The 27,333-nt window shown below is 62.3% G+C and overlaps 1 protein-coding gene across 1 annotated transcript in view; it reads right to left on the bottom strand.

The window, feature by feature from the left end:
* The window catches only part of SLIT1 (slit guidance ligand 1), a 139,175-nt gene that overhangs the window by 40,090 nt on the left and 71,752 nt on the right, over positions 1 to 27,333 (bottom strand). Inside the window, exons 5-9 of the mRNA XM_037905500.2 lie at positions 5,289 to 5,360; positions 3,847 to 3,918; positions 2,997 to 3,068; positions 2,206 to 2,369; positions 1,790 to 1,937 (exon numbers count right to left, since the gene is read on the bottom strand). Of these exons, the coding sequence (XP_037761428.2) occupies positions 1,790 to 1,937; positions 2,206 to 2,369; positions 2,997 to 3,068; positions 3,847 to 3,918; positions 5,289 to 5,360 (528 nt within the window). The remainder of the gene's footprint in view (positions 1 to 1,789; positions 1,938 to 2,205; positions 2,370 to 2,996; positions 3,069 to 3,846; positions 3,919 to 5,288; positions 5,361 to 27,333) is intronic.

Genomic DNA, 27,333 nt, shown 5'->3' on the forward strand with positions numbered 1-27,333 from the left:
GATTTGTACATTGACCTGGGGTGACGGTGCTGCCCGTGGGAGCCAGTTGAGGTCACTCAATCGGGGTGAACTGCAAACAGACCGGGGCAGACAAACCCCACACGCTGGTGGATATTCCAACACTGAGATTTCCCAAACCAGCCCAAACCAGCCTCTGCATCACCTCCCCGGGTACTCAGACGTCCAGCCTCAGGCCCCCCTCCAGACACACCTGTCAGACACGAGGATGGTTACTGAACATGTTATCTCATCCTAGAAAAGAAAAGATTCTCCAACCCCAAAGGATCCGCCACGCTCCCAGGTCCAATGATAACTTAGATCGTACCCAAAATACAGGCTAGAGCCAATTCTTGTTAACTAAACTAACGTTTATTTAAAAAGAAAAGAGAGAGAGTTGCCTGAAAGATCAATATACAGGCAGACTTGAGTTCAGTTCTTGAGGTCCAGGTACATGGCAGAGATGGTGAGTGTGTAGTGGCCAAAAGTCCTTTTAGAAATAGTCCACAGGTTACAGTCCAATGTCCATATTCAGGGTGACTCCAATCAGCGACTGGGGATCTCAATCTTCATGGCTCAGGGTTTCCCCTTCTTGAAACCCAAAGCAGATTTGAGATGAAGAAGGACCATGCCCCAGGGTTTTTATACATTTCCAGCAGCCTCTTGGCCTGAGAAGACAATCGGCTTCACTTTCCTTCTCCCAAACACCCTGGCAATTAGCACAGGGTCATTTACCCATTAACAGTTCAGACACAGGTTACCACAACCTTCAAAGAGGCACATAGACAACAATACTATGTCACTCAAGTGTCTTCCTAAATATTAATCCTCCTTTTTCGATCTTTGAATCAAAGCCATAGCCATAGCCAAGCCTCGTTTGCTGACATCACAAGCCCTGAGCACACAGCTCCCCTTCTCTCTCTCACCATGCCGGCTGCATTTCCCAGCTCTCTCCATTTCCATCTCCTCCTAACCAGTCTTTCAAGTTCGGCCGGGGTCAGGTCAGTCTGGGAGTTCATTAACTCTTTCTGGCCCTGTCACCTTTCAAGGAGATATTATAACATCACACCTGGGTCTGGGGCTTGGTCCTTTGGGATGGAGAGAACCTTTTCTCTTTTACTGGGGTGTTGGTTTTCATAACCATCTGTCCCCATAACGAGTGGCACGGATGGTGATACTGGGAAACTGGAGTGTCCAGGGGGAATTGCTTGTGTGACTTGTGGTTAACCAGTGGGGTGAGACCAAAGTCCTCTCTGTCTGGCTGGTTTGGTTTGCCTCGGTGTGCACAGAAACCCCAGCCTAGGGCTGTGACTGCCCTGCTCTGAGCAGTTTGTCCAAATTGGCCCTCTCAGTGGGGTCCCGCCAGAACCAGCCTCGTTACACCGGGGCAATGGGTTTGTCCAAGGGCCGGCTCCAGCCTGGCTAGCGGCACCACCCTCCTGCTGCCGAGGGCTGCCCTGACGAGCGACTCCTTTCCCAGGCGGCAGGCGGGGGCCACACGCGGGACGTGACACGCCTGGCATGGCCCTGGCCGCCATCGGGAGCCGGCCTGTTGTGCGCCGACGCCAGGTCGGTGTCTGCCGGGGGCTCCCTGGGTGTCTGCCGGGGGCTCCCTGGGCGAGCAGGATGCCCGGCGCCCGGCGGACACAGGCGGGTCTGCTCCCTCAGCCCCACCCGGCCCTGCAGAGCCGTCCCCGGCCCTGTCCCCTGGGGGCGGGGCTGGGCCCAGCTGCCGCGCCCTGTGTCGCCGTGGGGCTGCTGGGGGTCCGGTGGGGGGCACTGGCGCACTCACATCTCTGTCATGCCCTCGGGCAGGTTGGCGGGGATGGCCGTCAGCCCCTTGCCGCGGCAGTCCACCACGCTGTTGCTGCAGGTGCACATGGCGGGGCAGGAGCCGGACGAGAGGCTGCAGACCTGGGCGTGGGAGGCGTCCGTTTGTCCTGCCGGGGAAGCAGAGCAGCGGCCGAGTGAGACGGGGACACGGCCTGGGCAGGGGCAGGGAGCTCGAGGGCGCGGCTGGTGCTGGGCCGGGCGGAGACGCGGCCTCACCCTCACCTCACCTCCCAGGGCACCAGCCCCCCGGCAGCCCAGAGCAGCTCCCTCCCCCCAGGCAGAGCCCCCCGCAAGCCAGACACCCCCCCAGGCAGGGCCCCCCCAGCCCAGACCCCCGCCCAGGCAGGCCCCCCAAGGCCACAGCAGCCCCCTGACCTGAGCAGCTGAACTCGTGTTTCTGGAGCTCGGGCAGGCTGGCGCCGCGGAGGGGGGGGGGCCCGGCGCACTGCGTGAAGAGCCCGATGGTGGGGCGCTGGCGCAGCCACCCCGCGAGCCAGCCCAGGTGGCAGTCGCAGAACAGCTGGTTGGAGTGGAGGCGGCTGGGGAAGGGCAGAGGGTCAGTGTCGGGGTCTCCCCGCGGGGACGTCCCCAGCCGCCCGTCCCTGGGCTGCCAGCTCCTGCGGAGCCCCCAGCCGGGCCTCCCGAGCGCCCACAGCCCAGACCCCAGGTGCAGCCCCCCAGAGCCCACAGCCCAGTCCCCCAGGGCCCACAGCCCCAGCCCCCCAGGTCCAGCCCCCCAGAGCACACGGCCCCAGCCCCCCAGGTCCAGCCCCCCAGGGCCACGGCCCCAGCTCCAGGGGCGCGCGGGGACCCCGGGAGGGGCAATGGCTGAGCTGCGGCAGGCAGCACCAGAGCGTGGGAACAAAGGGGGGGCCAAAAGCTTCTGCAACGCGCTGGGTTGGAGGCAGCAGCACGTCCCCCCGGCCAGCTTCCCCCCCCATGTCCAGCCCAGCCCCGGGGCCCTGCCCTCCACCCATCCCCGGGACCACCTGCCCCCACAGGTGCTGGGATTAGGGGTGCGGGAGTGTGGGGGGGCTGCAGTGCCCCCTGGCTTGACTGGGTTCCACCATATCCAGGGGTTACAGCCTGGTTCAATGGCCCTCAGCCCCCCACTGTGCACCCTGCTCCAGCCCCCCCGCCCGCCCCCCAGCCCCCCCCGTACTCACAAGGTCCGGAGTCTGGGCATGTGGTTGAAGCTGGACACGGGGATGGCGCTGATGTTGTTGTTGTTCAGTGTCCTGCAGGAGGCGACGGAGACGGGTCAGGGCCCCCCCCGCCGGGACAGACCAGCCAGAGCCCGCCCCCCCCACGTGTCCCCCCGCCGGGACAGACCAGCCAGAGCCCGTCCCCCCCCACGTGTCCCCCCGCCGGGACAGACCAGCCAGAGCCCGCCCCCCCCCACATGTCCCCCCGCTGGGACAGACCAGCCAGAGGCCCCCCCCCACGTGTCCCCCCGCCGGGACAGACCAGCCAGAGCCCGTCCCCCCCCACGTGTCCCCCCGCCGGGACAGACCAGCCAGAGCCCGCCCCCCCCCACGTGTCCCCCCGCTGGGACAGACCAGCCAGAGCCCCCCTCCCAGCGGGGACCCCCAGGCAAACAGACAGATGCACAGACGGGTCCGAGTGGCTAGGAGGAGCCACTTGGCTCTGGCTCTGAGAGGCTCTCGGGCGAGTGCAGGGGGCCGGGGAGGGGGCAGGCACTGGGGCAGGGCTCACACGGGCTGTGAGAGGGCAGAGGTGCCCAGGGCCAGGGAGTTCCTGACCCCCCAGCTCCGTGCCCCCTGCTGCCCGCACTTGGGGCTGATCCCCCCCCCCAGCTCTGTGCTGCTGGCGACTGGGGCTTGGGCTGAGCCCCGGTTTGCTCAGCGAGGCTTGGCCAGGCTGGCCACCCCCAGACAGCCTGTTCCCGGAGCTGGCGCCTGGAGGCCGGGCAGGTGGGAGCCCCCCTCCCCCCCAGGACAGCCGAACTCACGGCTCCGAATCCCGTGCCCCATGCCCCGTGCCCGCCCCACTTACAGAACCTCCAGGCCCCGCAGCGCGCGGAACGCCCCGTCCTCGATACAGCTGATCTGGTTCTTGTCCAGCTGCCTGCACAACAAAAGGGGACCCAGCTTTGCCGAACAGACTCCAGGCCCCAGGACAGTCTGCAGGCTGGGCCGGCGCCCTGAGCTGGGCAGAGGAATGTCAGGGCCCAGAACAGCCACAGCAGGGGCTGCAGGTCGGGAGTGAGGGGCACCGGCCGAGCTGGGGGGAGCCCAGAGCCGGGATAGCAGGGGCTGCGGGTCGGGAATGAGGGGCACCAGCCGAGCTGGGGGAGCCCAGAGCCGGGATAGCAGGGGCTGCGGGTCGGGAGTGAGGGGCACCGGCCGAGCTGGGGGGAGCCCAGAGCCGGGATAGCAGGGGCTGCGGGTCGGGAGTGAGGGGCACCGGCCGAGCTGGGGGGAGCCCAGAGCCGGGATAGCAGGGGCTGCGGGTCGGGAGTGAGGGGCACCGGCCGAGCTGGGGGGAGCCCAGAGCCGGGATAGCAGGGGCTGCGGGTCGGGAGTGAGGGGCACCGGCTGAGCTGGGGGGAGCCCAGAACAGCCACAGCAGGGGCTGCAGGTCGGGAGTGAGGGGCACTGGCCGAGCTGGGGGAGCCCAAAGCTGGGATAGCAGGGGCTGCGGGTCGGGAGTGAGGGGCACCGGCCGAGCTGGGGGGAGCCCAGAACAGCCACAGCAGGGGCTGCAGGTCGGGAGTGAGGGGCACTGGCCGAGCTGGGGGAGCCCAAAGCTGGGATAGCAGGGGCTGCGGGTCGGGAGTGAGGGGCACCGGCCGAGCTGGGGGGAGCCCAGAACAGCCACAGCAGGGGCTGCGGGTTGGGAGTGAGGGGCGCTGGCAGAGCTGTGTGGGAGGCTTACGCAATATCTGCCCCCATGGGGCCCCCTCCTGGCCTGAACTAAGCAGATATTGCCCCAGGTGTGCCCCAGGGCAGGGCTGGAGACCCTGGGCACCACCATGCATCCTGGCTGTGAGCCCGGGGCTTTGCCCAGGGGCTGCCCCCGTGCCATGGAGACGTGGCTCTCCGGGGCTGAGCCCCCCTCGTTGCCACGCTTGGTGGATCATCCTGCCCCTTGCTGCCCGGCACCATGTGCCATCGGTCACGGCAGGCAGAGGGGGCAGGCTGCTGGGGCGTCCTGCTGCCCTGTGCGCTCCCACTGCAGAGGGTGGGAAGGGCCGGGCGGTGCAGCGCTCGGCCGTCTGCATCCCTGGGGAGCAGCAGAGCACGGGACGCCCCAGGGACTCACGGCTGTCTGCATCCAGAGACCCGCCCTTCCCCAGCTGGACTCCCCACGCTCCAGCACCCCCAGCGTGCGTGATCCTGGAGCAAAGCACCGGGGAGCCCCTGACCCAGTTCCGTGGCCCATCCCGGAGGAGAAGAGGAGCCGGGCCAGAGGAGGGCTGGACCACGGCCACTCACAGGTTCTTCAGGTCGGTGGCTCCGCGGAAGGCTTTCCTCGGCACAGCCTGGAGGAGGTTCTCGCTCAGGTCCCTGGGGAAACAAAACGTGGGCGGCGAAATCAGCGAAGCCCTGAAAGCGACATTCCCTCCCTGTGAGTGGGGCAGGTGCCGGGGGGAACCGGGACGCGTCGGGTCAGCTCAGTGCCCGCGGCTGCTATCGCCAGGCCATGGGGCAGGGACAGCGCCTTCCTAGCCGGCAGCATTCAGCATTAGCGATCAGTGTGATAGCTGGGGCCTGCGACCCCTGGACCTGCCTAGCACACCACAGAGTATCACCTCCTGCTTTAGGGGGCTCGGGGAATTTGGGGCTTCCCGTGTGACCCCCGGACTGACACAGGGGCTCCCCCAGGACTCTCCGGGCCAGGCTACGCTGCAGTGAGGTAGGTTAATTCTGCCATTATGCTGCCCGAAGGCCTGGGGCGGGCGCTGGCAGGCGGATGGCAGAATTCGTCCCTCCACCTGGCTCCTGTCTCTTGTGCTACGTCTACACTGCAGTGCTCCAGGGTGGGATCCACCTACGCCGATGGGGGGTCGCTGCAGGTAACCCTGTGTGATGAAGCGGGACTGTTCTTAATGTTTCCTCTGAATAGTGTGGGGGTGCCTCAGTTTCCCCTAGGCAGTTCTTAAGTATCTAGGGGGTGCGATAAGGGTGTATGAGCCTTGCAGAGCCTAGAGGGCAGGTGTGTGCAGGGGTCTGGACACAGAAAAGGGCCGACACCCTGTTTCCTGGCAACTGATGGCCTGGGCCCTTCCCCCCTGCAAGGTGAGAGCTAAAGGGTTGGAGACCAAAGGAATCAGGTGACCTCCTGGCCCAGGAAAGGGACAAAGCCCAGAGGAGGAGGGGCTGGAGGGAGTTTCAGTTTGGGGCTGGCTGGGACATGGAGTGAAGGGCAGACGGGGTTGTCTGGCTCACGGCCCCCCAAAATGGACCCAGCTGAGGGGTCCTGTTCTCTGCACCTACAAGCTCTGTGTTAGACCATGTTCCTGTCGTCTAATAAAACCTCTGTTTTACTGGCTGGCTGAGAGTCCCCTGGGCTCTGGCTCAATCCCATATGCACCAAAGCCCATTCAGGGCTCAGTGCAGACACCAGCGAATGGCCCCAGGGCAGGAGCTGCTCTGTCCTGGCTGGCAGGGGCACCAGGAACACGTGGGCAGAGCCGTGGGCAGCCCTCGGCAGGAAGCTGGCCAAGAGCCATCCCATGCAATGGGATCCAGATTCCAGAGCACACGGACACCACCCGGTCACGCTAATCGGAACTGAATTCTCCCAGGCTTGACTCTGAACCACAGATCTGGCGGGGGCCGGGCAGCACTGACCGGATGAGAGCCAGTGAGAGGCAGAGACACCCAGGGGGATCACGGGGAGACTCCACTCCTCCCGCAGTCCTGACCCCTGCGGGCTGGGACTGGCACCCCCGGCAGGCAGCGCTTTAAATCCAAACCAAAGAGGAAACGTGGAGCAGCTTCCCTGCAGCCAGGAAGGGCCTGTGGCCCCAGCAGCCACTCCCAGCCCAACCATCTGGAGGGGAGCGGGTCCCAAAAGAAATCAGGAGAGGGGGCATTACGGCTGCTAAGCCCCTTAGGGCGCGGATCTCACCAGCCCCAACGTAGAGCGCTAGCTCCCTCCGAGCGGCTCTGAAGCTCTCTGCTGCTCGTGGGTCAGCCAGGCGGAGATGGACAGACAGACAGCCCTGCTGTAGGTCAGGAGAGAGCCAGTGGGGCTGGGCCCAGGCCCTGAGCAGCCAGTGACTTGGAAAGTTGTTTCCACAGAAGACTCTGTCCTGGCCTCCCAGGGAACCAGGGGATGGAGGAACAGGGGCGCCTGCAGCCTCCCCGGGCTCGCGGCCAGGATGAACGCTGGCCCGGGATGGCTAAGGGTGAGGTGGAGCTGCATGGAGCCGGAGCAGGGCATGTCCGAATGGATCTGGATGGGACACGTTAAGAAAACCAACCTGAAAGGGAGCCTGATTGGCCTGCACTGTCCCTAGGCCATGTGACCCAGAATCAGCGCCCGCCCCTCCTGGGACGTCGCCAATCATCCAGGCTGTGCGCTGAGGGAGAGGCGCTCTGCCTCAGTTTCCCCATCAGTACAACAGGAACGATGGTCCTGCCCTGAGGATGAATTTGCAAAGGGCCTTGCCAGGCACAGCTTCCCTGGGACTAGGAGGCAGCAGGTCTCCCAAGGAGAGAGGGGCAGGCGGCCTCGGTCCCCCAGCAGTGACGCAGGGGGGAAGACTGGCCTTCAGCTCCGAGAGCCAATCCAGGCTGCACAAGGAGGCAAATCCAGCGTGGGGGACATGGGGCCAGAGCAGAGGGGCCCCTGCCCCAGAGTAGCCGGGTGTTCAGGGCTCTGGCTGCAGGGGGGCGCCCGCAGGCCCAGCGAGCCCTTGGCCGGCCGCGAGCAGCTCTCAGGGACACACGCGGGGCGGGCAGGATGCCGGGGCAGTGGCAGGGAAGTCAGAGGAAAAAGCTCTTTTGACACATCGGAGCCCTTTGGAGAGCCGGGCCCTGGGCCTCGCACCAACCGGCCACGGGCCCAGGTGGGGTTTTAAAGGGCCTTCTAGCTCTGTGAGCGCTGACCTGCAGTTCATGTTCTGCCCAGGGGGTGGCGCTGACAGGCTGTCCTGGAGCTGTGGGGACAAACCTGGGTAAATTACCTCGTCCCCCCAAAGAAGAGCCCGGGGACCTGGGGTGGGGGCTCGTCTCTCTCACCAACAGCCCTCGGTCCAATAAACGACAGAGCCACGGGTGTAGACAGGATCACAGGGCTCACCTCGTCTAACCCCCTGCCGAGATGCAGGAGTTATTGGGTCTAAACCATCCAAGCCAGATAGCTTGTGAAGTCCCCAGGCGTCTGTTCCCCTGTCCTACTGCTCTGGCAGGTGGGAAGCTTTTCCTGAGATTGAATCTAAATCTGCTGTGCTGGAGTTCAAGCGAGTTGCCTCGTCATGCCCTCTGTGGCAAGAGAGAACGACCTGTCTCCCTCTTTTTGAGGGCAGCCTTTCAAGTGTTCGAAGGCTCTCATGTTCCCCTGCAATCTCTTCTCTTCCAGGCTAAACATACCCAGTTCCTTCAGCCTTTGCGCCCTGGGGAATACTGACGAATGAGAGGAGTCAGGGTAATACGGAGCCCCAGACCGGAGACACTGCAGACCCCTCCAGAGTCCAGCACAGCTCGCCCCACAAACACTTCCCCCGCGGGAATCGCGTGAGGAAAAGTGGGCCTTTTATTGTAAATGAAAGGGCTTGTTCCTTGCTGCTTTCCTTTTCTTCCCTGATTTCATTTCTTTCCCAAAGTTTTCAGTTATATGAGGAAGAAGAAAATGTTTTGTTTCAAATGCATTTTTTGCACAGAAAATATCACTTCCCACCCAGCTCTATTCACACCCCCTCCCGCCTTCTCTTTGACCTCCAGAGACAGTCGCTGTGTCCTTAGCACGCCCCGTCTCCAAGCTCCGACTGGCCCAGCCGCAGCGTATCGCCTCCTAGTGGGCACTGCCAGCACTGTGCTGAGCGCGTCGGCACTCAGCCGTTCCAGGCCACCGCACGCGTTTGCTCAAAGGCTGACTCCCGAGACTGACGTCTGACGTCTCAGCCCCCTGCGATGTGCCCGTGCCGAAGGAATCCAAAGTATGAAACGCCAACAAATGGCCTGACCCTGCCTGTGAACCCCACTGGAGAACCAGAAAACGTGCGCCCATCGGCACCTCCCTCCCCTGCCCGCCCGCCTTGAGTCTGTGGCAAGTCTGTAATTCCGGGGGGTCTGTGCAGCGATGAGGCCTGATCCTGAGCGGGCCCCCGGGCGCTGCTGTGACACGTGTGCTAAATAACCCTTCCAGCAGACATGCCTTGGAAGGGCGCTTGGCCGGCAGCTGCCTGGGAAGGAGAGCAGCAGCCTCCCTGCTCTGGCCACCAGGGAGCTGTGACAATTCATTGCCCTGAACATCCGGCTAATCCCCGGCGCTGGCTGGGTGGGCAGCGAAACCTCCCAGCGAGACTCTGGCAGGGAGGGGCTGCAGCCTCTCCCCGGGGCGGCTCGTGTGCCCCCGGCTGCTTTGCCACAAGCTGTGAGGCTGCCCAGGCCACGCGCCCCCCACGCACTAGACGCCAGGCAGGGCTCAGATCTGGGGGCCGAATTCCCGGCCCCACGGCCGGGGCGACCCCTGCAGGGACACTGGGGGTTCCCGTCTGCCCCGTGCACAGGCCCCATCCCACGCTCAGCCAATGGCCGGCACCGCAGCACGGCTGGGCTGCAGGCACCAGCTCAGCCCCCCACAGCCTCTATTCTGACTGCTGGGGCCCTCCGGCCCGTTCCCAGCGCTCCCTGCCGGGCAGCAGAGGCCATGTCCCCCAGAGGGGCTGCTCCAGGGGGCTCGGTGGGGTCCTGCGGGGTCAGGCCTCTCAGAGAAGGCCGGGACTCAGGCGTACCACAGACTCTGTGCATGTGAGCGTGGGCGAGGCGCGTGGGCCCAGATCCACTTGCAGTGCCCGGGGGGACGACAGCACATCCTGCCCTGCGCTGGGACATGCAGCTCCCTGGCGAGAGCAGAGCTGGGCCACATCCTGCAGCTTCCCTCTGTGCTGAGCTGCCTGCCCGAGGGTGCTGCCCCGTCCGCTCGCTGCTGGGCTGCGGCCGCAGGATAAAGCCCTGTGCTGCCCGGCTCCGCGGCAGATCTTGGTCGGGGCGTCACGGGGAAGCCTGCAGCCCCCAGCGCGCTGCCCGGCCTGGCACTCAGCGGGGCAGCAATGGATAACTTCACTAGGACACGGCTTCCCGGCGGGGAGCCCACTCCAGCAGACAAAGCAGGCAGGGTTAATCTCCGGCCCCCGCGGCGAGCGGCAGGCGAGGCCAGGCAGGGCTGTTACCACAGCTCCGGCTCCGGGCTAATCCTGCCTTCACACTTTAACCTGATTGAGCCTTGTTTGGAGAGCGGGCGCTGGGCCGCCGGCGGGATTACAGCAGGGTGCAGCGGGGAGGTAATTGCAGCCTGGCGGCCTGGGCCCTGCATTCTCTGATCCCCGCTGGCTGCCGGCCGGGCAGCAGAGACCTGGCCTCAACTGCGAGACGTCTCCTCGTGGCATGGAGTTCCCCACACCCCGTCTCCCAGTGCTGGGCGGCTGGGCCTGGCGGGCTCCCCTCCCCATCCCCTGAAATCAGGGGCCAGATCCCCACTGGGCACATCAGTGTCACAGCTCCATGGAGAGCCCCTCCGGCAACGCCGAACCCCCCGGCCACAGCGACCCCAGGCCAGCGCCCACCCCCTGATCACCCTGACCCCAGGCCAGTGCCCACCCCCTGACCATGCTGACCCCAGGCCAGTGCTCCTTCCCCCGGCCACAGCGACCCCAGGCCAGCGCCCACCCCCTGACCACCCTGACCCCAGGCCAGTGCCCACCCCCTGACCATGCTGACCCCAGGCCAGTGCTCCTTCCCCCGGGCCACCCCGATCCCAGGCCAGCGCCCACCCCCTGACCACGCTGACCCCAGGCCAGTGCTCCTTCCCCCGGCCACAGCGACCCCAGGCCAGCGCCCATCCCCTGACCACGCTGACCCCAGGCCAGTGCCCACTCCCTGACCACGCTGACCCCAGGCCAGTGCCCACCCCCTGACCATGCTGACCCCAGGCCAGTGCTCCTTTCCCCCGGCCACCCCGACCCCAGGCCAGCGCCCCAGGCCCATGCCGACCCCAGGCCCACACGGACTCACAACCTCCCTCCCCGCAGTCCCAGGGCTCAGCATCTCAGACATGCTCAGCTCCTGGGGGACCACAGTGGCTGGGCCAGCCCTTCAGACAGCAACGCGCGCTCCCCCGCAGCTGGTGGCTCCAGGGGCCACGGCCCAGCCCTGCTCCTCCCCGGCCCCCGCCCAGCCCCCCTACACACAGCACTGGGAGTGACGGGAAGGTTCCCTTGAGGGAGGGCTGGGGCCAGTAACCCCCCCAGCACCCCAAGATGGGCGTACACCCCCTGCCCCCTGGCGGGCGGAGCTGAGAGACCTGCGGGGCCCAGAGCAGGAACGGCGGGATTTCCCACGCACCCGCACCCACAGCGCTGCACGCAGCCTGCGCAGGACGCCCAGAGCCGGGGCAAAGGGTCCCGTTAACCGAGTCGTGCAGAGCAGCCCCATGAGCAGTCCCCCGCCCCCCAAACAGCACGTCAGGGCAGGCACGTCACAGACTCCACCTTAGCCCAGCGGGATGGGTCACTGGTGCCAGGCACAAACCATCGCTTCCAGAGTCCGCAGCGGGGGGCTGGGCCGGAGCAATCTGCGGCACGCTGGCCCCCAGCTTCCCGAAAGCGCAGCGCTGGGCGTGCTTGGAGACCCTGGTTGCAGCGCGCCCGCAGGGGAGGTGGTGACAGCTCCTGCGGGATCTCAGGGTGCTGGCGTTCCAGCGGGGCACGGGCGGCCGTGAGCCCAGCCAGCGAGTGCAATCCCGTCTGCACGGGCAGGAGGCCGTGGGTGTGAATCCCGGGTTGACTGCAGCGGGGGATCACACCCGCCCTTTGCAAGCCCCTAATTCTGAAAGCCAGGCTCTGAAGTACCAGATCCCGGGTCCTGCCACACACACAAAGATGGCTCTGGGCCACCTCTAGCTCCCTTGCATCCTGGGCACTGCCTGGACCGAGCTCCTGGCCTGGCAGCCCTCCAGGGGCGGTCAGCAATTGCTGGAGCACAGGGTGCTCCCGCCTCGTCCCCTACCCCAAACGCGGGGCAGGTGAGGATCAGGCCCTGACTGCAGAGCCAGTGAGATGCCTCCCTTCCCCTGGCATTACCCTCCGTGCCGGCGCTCTGTGCCCCTGCGCCCACGGCGGGTCTCCGCCCGTCCCCTGCCTGGTGCCAAGCAGGGAGCAAGGCAGGACTTTGCCTCCCTCCCAGCTGGCGTCTGAAATCGTCCGCTGCCGGCTCCCCATCCTGCCCCCGCCCCGAGCGCCGGGGTCTCTCCTCCCCCCTGCACTGGGCCCTTCACATCCCCCTGCTCCAGGCGGGTCCAATCAAATGGAATTTCTATTGCTCGTTAATTCTTGCCTCGCCAGGCCTGTGTGCTGGGAACTCGTTAGCATCCAGCGGGCGCACAGCTCCCGCTCAGCATGGGCAACACGCTCGCGAGCAGATCAAAGGCATTAACCCTTTTGCTGCTGCCAGGCTTCTGCTCCCCAGACGAAAGGCTGATGCACCACGGCTCTCTGCTCATCCAGCAGGCCGGTTCTGTCAGCTTCGGTACTTAACTCCTTCGTGCCCCCCATGCCGGGGACAGGGTGGCCCAGCTGTACCCCAGGAGCTTTCCAGGCCTGGAGCAGGACGCTGCGCCCGGCTCCTCTCTGCCCTGCCCATGAGTGGGTGCCAACGCTTCCGGAACGGGGGTGTTTCCAGCCTTCCCTCCAGTGGGGCTGGTCTGGGGAGAGGGACCCAGCTCCCCGCGGAGCCCGCGCCCCCCAGAGAGGGGGATCTGCTGGGTTTAGCTACAGAAGCGGGGCCAGAGCCCACCTTCAGCAGCATCAGCGTCAATCTGCAGTGACCCCCAGAGAAGCCAGCGGAGTTGCACTGGTGTACGGGCCAGCAGGACCTCACCCGGGCTGCCTGCCTCACACGAACTGCGCCAGACACTGCCAGAACAGAGACCGGGTCAGCCCACAGACCATCCAGCCCAGCGTCCCCTATGCCAGAAGGCAGCACCAGCTGCTGCAAAGGAAGGGCACGAACCTGCCGTGGCAGCTCTGGGACCACCGACTAAGGGGGAGCTAGTCAGGGGTTGGCACATAGCTGGATGCAGGAGAGGTTACAGCCCCATGTAACGGGCCATCAGATGGTCTCATTATCCACAGAAATGTCCAGTCTTTTGCTGAATCCCACTGATCGCCAGGCTTCAATGCCATCCTGTGGCAGTGAGTTCCACAGGCTAACAGCACAGTTCACAGAAATGCACTTTGTTTTCTCAGTTTTAAATGAGCCGCTGTTTCATTTCCCATTGTTTGTTTATAATGAGACTGGGTCAGGCCAGCCCATCAATTATTCACGGCTAATGGCTCATGGCCGCCTAACAGCTGTGCAACGGCCCAGCCGAAACGGGCCAACCTCCTCAGTGTGGCCAAGGCCTGAGCAAGCGCCGGAGTCCGAACACCCCTCTTGCCCCTTGAGGGGGCTCCAGCAGGGCAGAGGGAGCACACCAGCAGGGGCTGGGGGAAGCCAGGGTCTCCTGGAGCCTAGGCCCTGTTTGGTCCTAAGCTGAAGCAGCACCTGGGGCCCCCAGGGACGGTGCAGGGGGCTGAGGAAGGAGATTCACTGAGGGCCAAGTGCAGCCTTAGCGTAAGGGGGAGCAGCGCCGCTGGTTGCAGGGGATGTCATGCTCTCTTACCCCAGGACTGATCTGGGCCCCGCCAGCGTGTCCCCCCCGATCCCTGAGCCACGGCGAAGGCTGCAATTAGCACAGAGGCCGCACAGCCAATTGTGCGAGGCCGTTTCACAGCTGTTGGTCTCCCTCTGTATCTGGGGGGGATGCAGGCAACAGCTGGCAGGCAGGACTGGGTGGGGGCGGGGCTGTCTGCAGCCGGTAGCCCTCTGTGCTGCAAGCAAGCCCCTTCTCGGGGAGCGCGGCCCTCGCAGGGGGCCCAGGCAGAGGGAGGGTGTCACGGGGTCCCCGGGCGATGCTCTGGAACTGCTCCCCATGAAGCCAGGCAGGACTCTGGGGAAGTCTCCTGTCTGTGAGCAGCCTGTCTGCAGGACACACAGCTCACCCGGCTCCATCTTCCTGGGTCTGACCTCGGAGCATTCAGCCTCCTTTGCCCCTCCGGGCGCTTCCCACAGCGAGTCCGCCCAGGCGGGGTCCTGGGGAAGCCAGAGGGTCCTGCCCCCCAACTCCACAGTCAGACGTGACTCTCAGCCAGCCAGTAAAACAGAGGTTTATTAAACGACAGGAACATGGTCTAACACAGAGCTTGTAGGTGAGGAGAACAGGACCCCTCAGCTGGGTCCGTTTTGGGGGGCAGTGAGCCAGACAACCACGTCTGCCCTTCCCTCCATGTCTCCAGCCAGCCCCAAACTGAAACTCCTTCCAGCCCCTCCTCCTCTGGGCTTTGTCCCTTTCCCGGGCCAGGAGGTCACCTGATTCCTTTGTTCTCCAACCCTTTAGCTCTCACCTTGCAGGGGGGAAGGGCCCAGGCCATCAGTTGCCAGGAAACAGGGTGTCGGCCATTGTCTGTGTCCAGACCCCTGCACACACCTACCCTCTAGGGCTCTGCAACAATCATACCCCTTACCCCACCCCCTAGATACTTAAGAACTGCCTAGGGGAAACTGAGGCACCCCCACACTATTCAGAGGAAACATTAAGAACAGTCCCACTTCGTCACACCCTGCCCCTTCATCTCACTCGATGGCCAGGCGACCTCAGGGGCACGGGGGCTGGGATGAACGGAGCTCGTTTCATAAGGGTGATTTGGCCCTTGAGCTCAGTGGACAGGAGGGTTGGCGCGGCCGGCTGGGAACAGCTGCCAGTTTGGCAGAAGTCCGGCGGAGCTTGTGCCCAAAACCCCAGGCCTCACCCCTGCCCCACACCAGTCTGCTCCTGTCTGTGCCCGGGCTCAGCTACGTATGCGAGGTCCGTCTGGCAGGCTGGCCCGTCACCCACACCCCCGCCTGCAAGGGGGCAAGGCCGCACAGCCCGAACACAGCCCAGGTGCCCCTGATTCCCACCCCCAGGGGCTGGGCACGCTCATGGCCACGTCCGGCGTATGTGTGGGACGGGAGGACTATCCCCGCTGCTGAGCGCCCAGCTATGCCGCTGCAACCCTGGGAGCGTGGAGTAGGTCTGGCTAACTCAAGCTCGTTAAGGCTGTGGGAATGGGAGGGGTAACTGCTGTCACTCTTGTACTCGTCCCCCTGCCTGGGGGATTCAGCACTGCTGCAGCGTAGTTGCCATGATCTGGGATCAGAGCCCCGTTGTGCCCAGCCCACGACACCACGAGGGTCCCTCCCCAGAGCTGCTCCCACGTGCCGTGTAAGGCAAGAGGCTGGAGGCTACACCAAGCCCAGGAGAGTGGGAGCACAGGGGGATTAGGAATGAGAACCCCCAAGAACCCCAAAAGGCAAAGCAGGCTGCTCCCTAAAACGGAGAGGCACGTTCACCCCCCTTGCCCTAGGCTGGCTGGCTGCAGAACTGCCTGCTGCTAGGCCCAGCTTGCCCGCTTCCCCCAGAGCCCCTGGCCTGCAAGGAAAACCCCGGGGGACTGAAAGTGACAGATCGCGAGTTTAACACTGTTTGAATGGTTTCAGAGTAACAGCCGTGTTAGTCTGTATTTGCAAAAAGAACAGGAGGACTTGTGGCACCTTAGAGACTAACCAATTTATTTGAGCATAAGCTTTCGTGAGCTACAGCTCACTTCATCGGATGCAACCTTCAGCACAGACCTCTGTCACTTGAGCTAGCAGGGAAACTCCCTTCTCTGGCGGCTCGTCTCTGGGCAGCCCAGCCCCACACTCTGCGAGTGCCTTGCACTGAGCTGGCACCGCTCGTACGGACGCCACGCTCAGCGCCTCTGAAAACAAGGCCCCTGCACTCTGCAGAGAGGAGACAGGACCAGGAGCTGGGACATCTTAGCGCAACCCTGCCTGAAACTCCGGGCCGGACGCAGTGACAGCGCAGCGGGGCTTAGCACAGAGTTTGAGACGATGCCAGATACTTCATGCCTGGCGCCCAGACCCCTCACCACCTTCTCCGGCAACAGAGACCCCCTCCAGCTTGTGCCCAGAGATGACTCCTCCCCGGCAGGCTTTGTACTCTTTGTCCCCCCCAAATCTCGACGCTCAGTTGACACCCTCCTCCCCTGCCCACACAACGTTCACGAAGCAGAGCGCTCTCCAGCTTCCCCGGGCACTGCACGTGCGGGGCTGCTGCGAAGGGCTGCTGCGGGTACTGCCCACGCTACGGGGTGAGTGAGTCCACACGGGCCCCGGCATGCCACACAGGCTGGCTCACCGCACAACAGTGCCGAGCAGCCGCTACCCAAACCGGTCAAACGCCCCGTGGCTCTCAACAGAGGCCGGGATGGGGAGCGACACCGGACAGCAAGAACTCGGTTTGCGGTGCCCTTTCATCAGAGAAGTCTGGCCGGCTGGTGACCCGCAGGCGGGAACACAGGGTGTTGGGAAGTACCGGGCACAAGGATTAGCCCCCGAGTGTCCCGGCTGTTCTGGGGGGTGAGCTGACCTGTGGTGGGAGCCGTGCAGGGCTGTGGTTCTGAGACCCCCATCACCAGCACCACGTACTGCCCCGTTCCTCCGAGGATCCCCACACGGTTCACAGTCACTGGGCTCCGTTGTACTGATGAGATGGTGCCGAGCTGCACTGCCCCATTGGGAGCGCCAGGAGGCGCCGTGCCTCAGGGAGCCCCTGAGCTCTCTCCCGTCCTGCCGGCTCTGGCTGGGGCTGGAAGGGGGGTCCCGTCAGCTGAGAGGTCTCCCCGCCAGCACTGCTCCTCTGAGGTGCAAATGGAAAAGCTAACAGCCCTTCCTGCCAAGCCAGTGCTGAGCCCCTTGGGGAGCAGGCTGCCGCTCTCCATAGCCAGCCAGCCCATGGCTTTGTGTCCTGGCCGAGCTCAGAGCTAATTTACTTCTGGGCTCTGGGGCTTTTAATTGCTAATAAGTGTGAAGCCGGCCCCGCTCGCCCATCCGGATTCAAGTCAGGTGAGCGTGAATCCGAGCGGAGCTGAGAATTGAGTCCCAGCTGGTCCCGGGCTCTGGCAGCCTGGCCAGCCAGGGTGTGATGCTGCTGGGGGCCTTTCCTCACCGCAGGCTCTCACCCCATGCCTAGACCCCTGGAAAAGCAGACTGGAGCCCTCTGCCAGGCTCTGCTTCCCACAGTCACTGTATCATTTCACAACCCAGCTCCTCTCCCAGGTACAGATAGGCCTCAGCCAACTCCCAGAGCCAAACCCTGATCCAGATCCAAGTCTCTGTAATGGGCTGAACCAAACCTCCACATCCCAGGGATGCAGGGTTTGGAAGGTTCTGAAACTCAGATCTGAACCCTGCATCTTGGCAGAAAGAGAGTCATCCCGTGAGCAAACTGTGCTTGGCAGAGATGAGCTGCCTCAGTGGGAATTGAAAGCACCTTCTGGGCTCCCCACACTCAGTGTGCATACTTGGAAATAGGCAAAAAAGAGGTGGGGGGGGGCAAGAATTATTGGTCCAGGTTCCCTGAAAGGTTCCCACCCATGCAGGATCCCTATAAAGAGGGATTTGAATGTACAGATGAATGTTTGAACTTCCCAGGTGTCTCCTAAATTAATATAAATGAGAAGCTAGAAATTATACAAAATTGATGAGGGAAGCAAAGGGACACTAGGAGACCTCAATGGTTAGGTGAGTTAAGAACAATAAGGAGTTTTTTTAAAGTATATTATGAACAGTAAGAATCCTAACAATGATATTGATGCATTACTAGATGGAAACAGTAGAATTATCAATCATTCAGAAAAGGCAGAAGTGTTCAATAAATATTTCTGTTCTGTATTTGATGTAGTTGTGACGAAGCGGGACTGTTCTTAATGCTTCCTCTGAATAGTGTGGGGGTGCCTCAGTTTCCCCTAGGCAGTTCCCCCCTGCAAGGTGAGAGCTAAAGGGCTGGAGAACAAAGGAATCAGGTGACCTCCTGGCCCGGGAAAGGGACAAAGCCCAGAGGAGGAGGGGCTGGAGGCAGTTTCAGTTTGGGACTGGCTGGGGACATGGAGTGAAGTACACACGGGGTTGTCTGGCTCACTGCCCCCCAAAATGGACCCAGCTGAGGGGTCCTGTTCTCTGCACCTACAAGCTCTGTGTTAGACCATGTTCCTGTCGTCTAATAAACCTTCTGTTTTACTGGCTGGCTGAGAGTCCCGTCTGACTGTGCAGTTGTGGGGCAGGACTCTCTGGCTTCCCCAGGAGCCCCGCCTGGGTGGACTTGCTGTGGGAAGCGCATGGAGGGGCAGAGGATGCTGAATGCTCCGAGGTCAGACCCAGGAAGGTGGAGCCGGGTGAGCTGTGTGTCCTGCAGACAGGCTGATCACAGAAAGGAGACTGCCCCAGAGTCCTGCCTGGCTTCGTAAGGAGCAGTTCCAGAGCATCGCCCGGGGACTCCGTGACAGTAGTCATATCATATGATGATAATGCTCTTTCTATTCCACTAGTATCTTGGAGAATGTTAAACAGCAGCTAATAAAGTCAGAAATTTTTAAATCAGCAGCTCCAGATAACCTGCATCCAAGAGATTTAAAAGAGCTGGCATTGGTCTGCCAGTGTTGATTTTCAGTAAGTCTTGAAATACTGGGGAAGTTCCAGAAGGCTGGAAGAAAGGTAATGTTGTGCCAATATTTGAAAAAGGTAAACAAGATGTCAGCCTGATATGGATCCCAGACAAGCTAATGGGGCGGCGGATACAGGACTCAATTAATAAAGAATCAATGGAGGGTAATGTAATTAATGACAATCAACAGAGGTTTATGGAAAATAGATCCTGTCAAACTAATTTGCTATCTTTTTTGGATGAGATGATAGGATTGGTTGAGAAAGGTAAGAGTGTTAATGTGATACACTCAGATTTCACAAAAAGAACAGGAGGACTTGTGGCACCTTAGAGACTAACCAATTTATTTGAGCATAAGCTTTCGTGAGCTACAGCTCACTTCATCGGATGCATTCAGTGGAAAATACAGTGGGGGGATTTATATACACAGAGAACATGAAACAATGGGTGTTACCAGACACATCGTAACCAGAGTGATCAGGTAAAGTGAGCTATTACCAGCAGGAGAGTGGGGTGGGGGGGAACCTTTTGTAGTGATAATCAAGGTGGGCCATTTCCAGCAGTTGACAAGAACGTCTGAGGAACAGAAGGGGGGGAATAAACATGGGGAAATAGTCTGTCTGGTAACACCCATTGTTTCATGTTCTCTGTGTATAGAAATCTCCCCACTGTATTTTCCACTGAATGCATCTGATGAAGTGAGCTGTAGCTCACAAAAGCTTATGCTCAAATAAATTGATTAGTCTCTTAAGGTGCCACAAGTCCTCCTTTTCTTTCTGCAGATACAGAGTAACATGGCTGCTGCTCTGAAACTCAGTTTTCAGTAAGATGTTTGCCTGGGCACCGCATGGCACTTTAACTAAAACACTTGACTATAAAATTCACACGACCCATTCAATGGACTGAAAACTGGCTGACTGACAGGTCTCAGCATTTCACTGTAAGTGGGGACTAGGTGTGAGTGATTTTACCGCATGAAAACTATTTAGAGTCACAGATTCCAAGGCCAGCAGTGACCATTGTGATCATCTCATGGGACTCCTGTGTAAGGTCTTTTAGGAAAACATCCCATCTTAATTTAACAATGGTCTGTGCTGGAGAATCCCCCTGGCCCTGGGGGAGCTGTTCCAATGGTTAATTCCTGTCATGGTTAAATGGACGCCTTATTTCCAGTCTGAGTGTGTCTAGCTTCAACTTCCAGCCATTGGATCACATTAAACCTTCCTCGGCTGGATGGAAGAGCTCAGGATTAAATATCTGATGCCCCTGTAGGTGCTGACAGACTGTGATCAAGTCACCCTTTAACCTTCACTTTGTAAAGCTAAATAAATTGAGCTTCTTGAGTCCAGCTCTATAAGGCGGGTTTTCTAAGCCTCTGATCCATCTCATGGCTCTTCTCTGACCCCTCCAATTTATCAACATCAACAACTGCCAGACTGCATGGAGCTAAATCAGGGGAGGCGGCTGGGGAGAAACAAACAGGAAACGAAACGATGACAGAACTAAGGTACCTTCAGAGGGAAGGCCCAGGGTCCTTCAAGGAACGAGGTGGGAGCTGTTAATTGGGAAGTGCCCACCTGCCTGGCTCCCACCAGACTAGCAGGTTCGGTTTCCCAAGGCCTAGGATCAAAGGGGTACCAAACCATGAAAGACCCCAGCCTAGAGAGGAGGGGGACAAGGGGGCAGCAGTGGCTGGAGATGAGTCTCTGGCAGAGACGCTGGGAGAGCACGACAGGGGCTGTCTGTCTCCCCCAGGCCAGGAGTAGGGGTCTAGGCTGAGTGGAACTTACCCAAGCCTTGCAGGGAAAAGATACAGGTTTGGTAGGATCTGGCATACAGGCCTTTTATTGTTTTATCTCTTTGATCTGCTGGCTGTGGACCTTTGGGGGAATAAATACTTTGCTTCAAAGAAGCTATTTTTGAGTAGCTCACGAAAGCTCATGCTCAAATAAATTGGTTAGTCTCTAAGGTGCCACAAGTCCTCCTTTTCTTTTTAATCAGTTGCTGGTCACAGGCTCCCGCAGGTAAAGGGCATTCAGGTGCCCAACCCAGCAGGGCCTGTCGTGTTATCACAGCCGGTAAACGGGGGTGCAAGCCCAGAGATCCAGTTGAAGAGTGCTGGGACCATGTGGTTGGACGAGGGTGAAGGTGGCACAATCTGTCACCAGACGGCTGCACGCGGGAGGGACTCACAGGGGCCCAACGCGCAGGTCCCCATCACCGTGACACTGGGCCTCCAGGAGGATTCTCAGCCTGGCCATAACTGCTGGGGGGGTCTGCACACAGCGATCCCCTCTCAGGAGTCCCAGAGACACAGCAGCTCGCTCTGTGCAGCGGTCCAGGGGCTCTAGGACCCAGCGGAAGGAGCCACTCCACCCCATTACCCCGGCGGGTTTATTTTAACAGCTCTGATTGAAGCCAGTCTCCCGCTGACAGTTACACTCCTTCCTCATTATCAGCTCCCAGCTTCCAACAGCCAAGATGAAAGGGGGTGAAATCTCCCACCAGCGGGGTCCTGGCTGCAGGAACCAGAGAGGGAGAGATGCCCGGACTCAGGCTGCAGAAGCTCCCTGGTGGGGGAACAGATCTGGCCAGGGACCTGTCTCCCAGGGGGCAGGTGGGGAGCCCAGCACTTGGGGCATCGAGCGCTGGCAGAGCCAGGTAAACGTGCCATAGGCCCCGCACTGCACAGCCCCCGGGAGACTGGCCTAAATGGCCTGTCCCCTGTCCAGGCTCCGGTTCTGTGATCCTGTCAAACAGGCGCTCTGCAAGGAGCCAGGGCTAGTGAGGGCTGGGCGCGGCCGGCCGGGGAAGCCACGTCTCAGCACAGGGTAGGGCGCTGTGTTATCTCGGGTACACCGCCCCCCGCCTGTCACAGCGCCCGCGAGAACGCGGCTCCCCATCCGAGGAGCTCTCGCTTCTGCAGCGCCCTAACCAGGGCACCTGACCCGCGCCCGCCACCCCTTGGGAGGGTCTGGAGGAGCCGGGCTGGTTGGTTTCAGCAGGCCCCATTCTTCCAGGAGCTGCGGGTTTGGGCTGATGCCCAGGGCTCTCTGCCACTGGCCCCGGTGGGCTCCGCTCCCTGGATTCTCTCTGCCCCAGGGACAAGCCTGGATCAGGGTATGCGTAGCTAACACAATCCTTCTTCAAGCCCATCTCCCTCGGGACTCTGCTTCCGGGGTTCCCAGCGGCTCAGCTGTCCCCTGCTGATTTAATGTCATTCCAAGACCAGCCTCCTTCGGGGGATGCTGCCTGCACGGCCCGGGGTCACTCCCCTGCTCTGGGGAGAGGGGTCCCGCAAAACACGCAGGCTCCCTGGGTAGGGAGGCAGATACAACAGCCACCTCCCTGCAGAGCGTGCAGGGCAGCACAGCCCCTCACCCGCCCTCGCTGTCCCTGGCTTCCTCTGCGTGCTCCTCTTTTCTGAGGTCAACAGGGCTTGCCCAACCCCGTCTAGGCAGGGATTCCTACAGCCGCCATCTCCAGAGCACCTGAGAGCTGCCGCCATCCCCATCCTCCAGCACACAGCCGAACCCTTCGCACCGCAGCTCCCTGGGCTGATGGACACACAGCCGAACCCTTCGCTCCACAGCTCCCTGGGCTGACGGACACACAGCCGAACCCTTCGCACCGCAGCTCCCTGGGCGGACGGACACACAGCCGAACCCTTCGCTCCGCAGCTCCCTGGGCTGACGGACACACAGCCGAACCCTTCACTCCGCAGCTCGCTGGGCGGACGGACACACAGCCGAACCCTTCGCTCCGCAGCTCCCTGGGCTGACGGACACACAGCCGAACCCTTCGCACCGCAGCTCCCTGGGCGGACGGACACACAGCCGAACCTTCGCACCGCAGCTCCCCGGGCTGACGGACACACAGCCGAACCTTCGCACCGCAGCTCCCTGGGCGGACGGACACACAGCCGAACCCTTCGCTCCGCAGCTCCCTGGGCTGACGGACACACAGCCGAACCCTTCGCACCGCAGCTCCCCGGGCTGACGGACACACAGCCGAACCCTTCGCACCGCAGCTCCCCGGGCTGACGGACACACAGCCGAACCCTTCACTCCGCAGCTCCCCGGGCGGACGGACATACAGCCGAACGCTTCGCTCCGCAGCTCCCTGGGCGGACGGACACACAGCCGAACCCTTCGCTCCGCAGCTCCCTGGGCTGACGGACACACAGCCGAACCCTTCGCTCCGCAGCTCCCTGGGCTGACGGACACACAGCCGAACGCTTCGCTCCGCAGCTCCCTGGGCTGACGGACACACAGCCGAACCCTTCGCACCGCAGCTCCTTGGGCTGACGGACACACAGCCGAACCCTTCGCACCGCAGCTCCTTGGGCTGACGGACACACAGCCGAACCCTTTGCACCGCAGATCCTGGGGTGACTGACACACAGCCGAACCCTTCGCACCACAGCTCCCTGGTACAGCTGAAGCCTTTGCACTGCAGCTCTCTGGCACAGCATCACCACCCAAGGACGAGGAGGCGTTGGAGAGAAAGGGGAGCTGGATTTGGCTGGGAAGGTTCCTCCTAGGCCAGGCCGGCAGGGATGGCTGTAGGGAAGGCCCCAGGCGCCCAGCCAGACCATTTCCTGGTGGCCAGAGAAGTTCCCTCCTGCCTTGTCCATCCAGAATCCATGTCTGAGCTTTCCCCGGAGGGACTGTTTGGCAACAGGTCTCCTCTGGGGCACCTGGACTCCCGCCCTCCCCTTGCACAGCCCAGCACCGCTCGGTGGCCATTCTCCCTCTCTCACCGTCAGGACAGCCTTGCCTTGCCGGCGGTGGAATAGTGACAGCTCCTGGCCGTATCCCAGGAGATCCGTGACGCTGGGCGTCACGGCAAACGCAAGGAGATGGCGCCGCAGTCTGGGCCCGCAGGGACAGCTTGGCAGGGCCAACGCTCCTTCTCTGAGCCTGGGATCGTGCTCGCCGACGGCGGGGCTCTGGCACCAGCTCTGCCCATGGCGTTAGCATGTCAAGCCTGCGCCCAGGTATCAATCTCACAGCCAGCCTGAGGCCCGCGGGAAGCTGCTCTCGCCTACCTCCCACCCGCCGGGGTGGTAAACATTCGTGCCGAACCCGGCACTCCTCCGCACAAGGCTGGAAGCAGCACACTGAGTGCCAGCTGTGCCGCACTCGGGCCACGGGGGCTCCCCCCACAGCGAGGGAGCAGGGGGGCTAAGGAACCACCGGGGACAGGACTGCTCTCCCAGCCGCGGGCTCTGTGCTGTAGGCCAGCAAGCACTGCTCCTGAGCCAGGAGTCCAGGGGCCTGGGGCCCCCTCTCTCCCTAGGCACCCCTGCGCTGGCTGGCATCAGGTGAGAGCCCCTGCTCGAGGGCTGGAGACAGGCTGCTCCTTCTGGCAGGCCTGTCCCCTGGGGCCCCACATTTCCTGGGCTTCCGCAGGGGGAGCAAAGCCTGGCATTTCTTGTGGCAACAGAGCACATGGCGGGGGGCACGCCAGCAGGGGTGGTACCCACCACGGCTCTGGTCTGCCATGTGGCCAGAAGGGGGGAGCTCAGCCAGGAAAACACTAAGCGCTGAGCACTGCTTGGCCCAGTGCCTGTGGGGGCCCTGTGGGGACACCCCCCTCTGGCCCCTCCATGCAGCAAGCAGCCGTCACGTGTGTGCAGGGCAGTCGGAAAGTGGGCTCCCACCCAGTGGAGCCTGCAGAGCTCGCTGCCCCGAGGGGGCATGTCTGGGCAGCATGCGGACAGGGCTTGGGCTGTCCCCACTGCCCCCCAGGCACAGGGCCCTGCCCCCAGGGTCCCCCGCCTGCCCTGCCTTTCCACATGCAGAACTTTCCCTGAGCACACAAAGGGGCCGGGGCCAGGCACTGCACCAGCCGGAGCAGGCGCTAACCCCGCTGCGATGCACAGCCTGGCAGGGAATTTACACAGAGAAATGTGGGTCCCAACGTGTTCACGACGGTGAAGTGACCCAGGCCTGCTCCAAAAGCCGCCCCCTCACTCAGCAGTAACCTATCACAGCTGCCACACACTGCAGCTTAGCGGGCAGTGCCGTGGGACGCCGGCTCTGCCGGGCTGCCCATACCCCGGGGCCCAGGTGGGGAGCAGGGCCCCAGTCCTAGAGCCGCACCCCGGCCCCGGCCCAGCAGAGCCAATGGGAGGTGTGCGCCTGATCAGCTAAGCAACCATTCCTGAATTGTCTGCGAGCCCGGAGATGGGGCTACAGAGGGAGCAGACGTGGGGCGCTGAGCAGGGGCGAGGAGGTCGCAGGGGCTGGTAGCCAGCCTGACGCGAAGGCTCCCCGAGCAGAACGTGCTGCCCAGTCTCTGGTTTGTCCGGGGCCAGGCCAGCTGGACAAGCAGAGCCCTCGGGCTCGAGCCAGGAGCGCTGACAACAGGCAGCGTCTCGGCCTGGGGCAGCGTGTGAAAGGGGCTGTCTCTGCACAGAGCCCTCTGAGCCCTTCGCCCACCACGCACAGCCGGGAAGCCCTGTATCCCAGGCCCTGGGCGACCCTGCCCGACCCCCAGCACTCCACTAGCCCCCGGGGATGCCAAGCCCATACGGAAACTGCGGTGGGAATGAGGTGCCAGCCGCTGCCCTAGGACACGTCAAGTGACTCCCTCCCTCCGTCCCCTCGCCAGGAGGCTACAGGCTCCCCTCTAGCAGGATGCACGCGCCTGCCCAGTGACTCACATTGGAAGGCCTACGGGGCCAGCGAGGAAGGACCGGCTGGTAGTGATGGGGGTAGGGTGTAGAGAGCTGGTTCCTGGGTTCTAGTCCCAACTCAGACAGTCCCTTCCTCCTTCTATGACTCAGTTTCCTCAGCTGTAAAACACCCTCAGGGACTGTGAGGCTCCACTCACTGAGGCCCATGGGTAGACAGGGAAATTGTCACCACAGCCCTCTAACCAGCAGCAAAATTAAAAGCCTCTAAAGCAGAGGAGTTTGTTTGGCCTCCTCCATAGCCGACAGTCTGGAAAGAGCCGGTGCAGAATTCATTGACTTTTCCCCATGTAGATTTGGGGATGGGGGCGGGAGCTTAGACTATTTGTTTAAAAGCTCCAAATGGACTTTTAGGAGCCAAAAGAGAAAACGCACAAGGACCCACCAGGCAGAGTCCAGTTTTCATAACACTCCTCTCAGCTCCCCCGACTGTTTTAGAAGGCCCGGGGTTCTGGGCTTGGGGGGAGCTCCCGGCTACTCCAGCCCCAGCCTGTCCCAGCAGGAGGTGCTGTGGGGCACAGGACCGGTGAGCCGGCAGGGGAAGAGGCCAGCAGTTGCTCCAGAGACCAGTGCTGGGGACTGGGCTGGAAGTTTACTCGGCTGTTCAAGCTGAAGCCCTGGGGCCAGGCTTTGAGCAAGAAGGCGTTTCGTGGTCCTGGCCTCCCGCCAGACCCAGAAGAACGGATGAAAAGAGACAGAAGTGTTTGAAATTCACCCTTCAAAGTACATCTCTGAGCAGCCTTGGTGGGCGCTTCCCAGCCGGAGAGCTGGAGGTGAGCGAGCGAGGACCGACCCTGGGCTCCCCGAGGATTTTATGCTGGCTCAATCGCCTGCTCTGCCTTTCCGGGCAGTCGGAGAGGAGGCTGAGCCACGGGGACTGCCGGCAGGGCAGTCAAGAGGAGGCTTCCAAGACACCCTGGGGCGGAGCAGACAGCCAGCCTAGGACGCTCTCTGGAACGGCTGTAAGCCCTTGAGAAAGACAGATGCCAAGAATGGACTGCAAAGGGGCCCACGGTGGGAGCTGACGTAACCCCGCGTGACCTCTGTTCCCGGCCCCGCTCCTCGCAGACTGACTCATGCAGCCACTAGGGAACGCGAGAGGCCTTTTGGCCACCCGAAGGTGCACTGGAGTGCTCCGGACAGACAACGCTCCTGTGAATACGCCCAGAATGACAGTCGCCTTTTACACCCCTGCATCCCAGGGTTGGCTCATCTTCTTCAGCACCAGCGACCAGTGGTGAGAAAGAAGTGCCCCTGACCTGCCAGTGTTCGAGGCACCTGTGCCCAGGGGAGCTGGGACGGTCACACCAGGAAGCTGTGCTGCCCCCCTCTGCAGCCCCAGGGGCCAGAGGAACCGCGGCCTCAGGCAGGAGCGCAGTCCCCGCGTGTCCTTCCCAGGGCCCCCTCCCTGGGAGCGTCCCATGGGGGGTGGAGGGGGGGGTGCGCCTGCCACTGGTACCGGCTCTGCGGGAGGCCGACTCTGGAGCTAGACGCAGGGAGTGACACGCTGCTGCACCAAAGCCATCGCTCGGGCCAGAAAAGCAAATGTAAGGGGTGGACAGGGCCCTCTGTGCCAGGCAGGAGGGGCAGCACCCCCAGCAGGGCAGAGGTGGGGACTGGGCCTTGGTCTCTGTACCCGCCTCCAACCATTGCCAGCCATGGGGTGAAAATGAATCCCCCCCGGATTCCCTGGCAGCAGGAGAATGGAGCCGTTTGGGGTGGGGAGGTGGGAGGTCTGCGGTTGGTTGTTTAACCAAGTGCCCCCGTTTCTAAGCATCAAACCCACAGTCTGTTTCATGGTTCGTCCCAGGCTACCGGGATGCGGGGACCGTGGAGCGAGCTCTTGGCCTGGGAGCGCTGCTCTGGGCCCCGTGCTCAGTGACGGCACCCCGGGGCTGAGGCCAGGAACCGGGGGGTGAGGCTGGGTTGACACCATCTGTGCACTCCATCATTCGGGGGCACTCTGCTGCCGTGGCCCTGTGAGCTGTGGGGACGGAGGGACGAGCCCGAACATGGTGTCCGCTCTA

Source organism: Chelonia mydas, chromosome 7, assembly GCF_015237465.2.
Source record: "Chelonia mydas isolate rCheMyd1 chromosome 7, rCheMyd1.pri.v2, whole genome shotgun sequence".
NCBI classification, from domain to species: Eukaryota; Metazoa; Chordata; order Testudines; family Cheloniidae; genus Chelonia; species Chelonia mydas.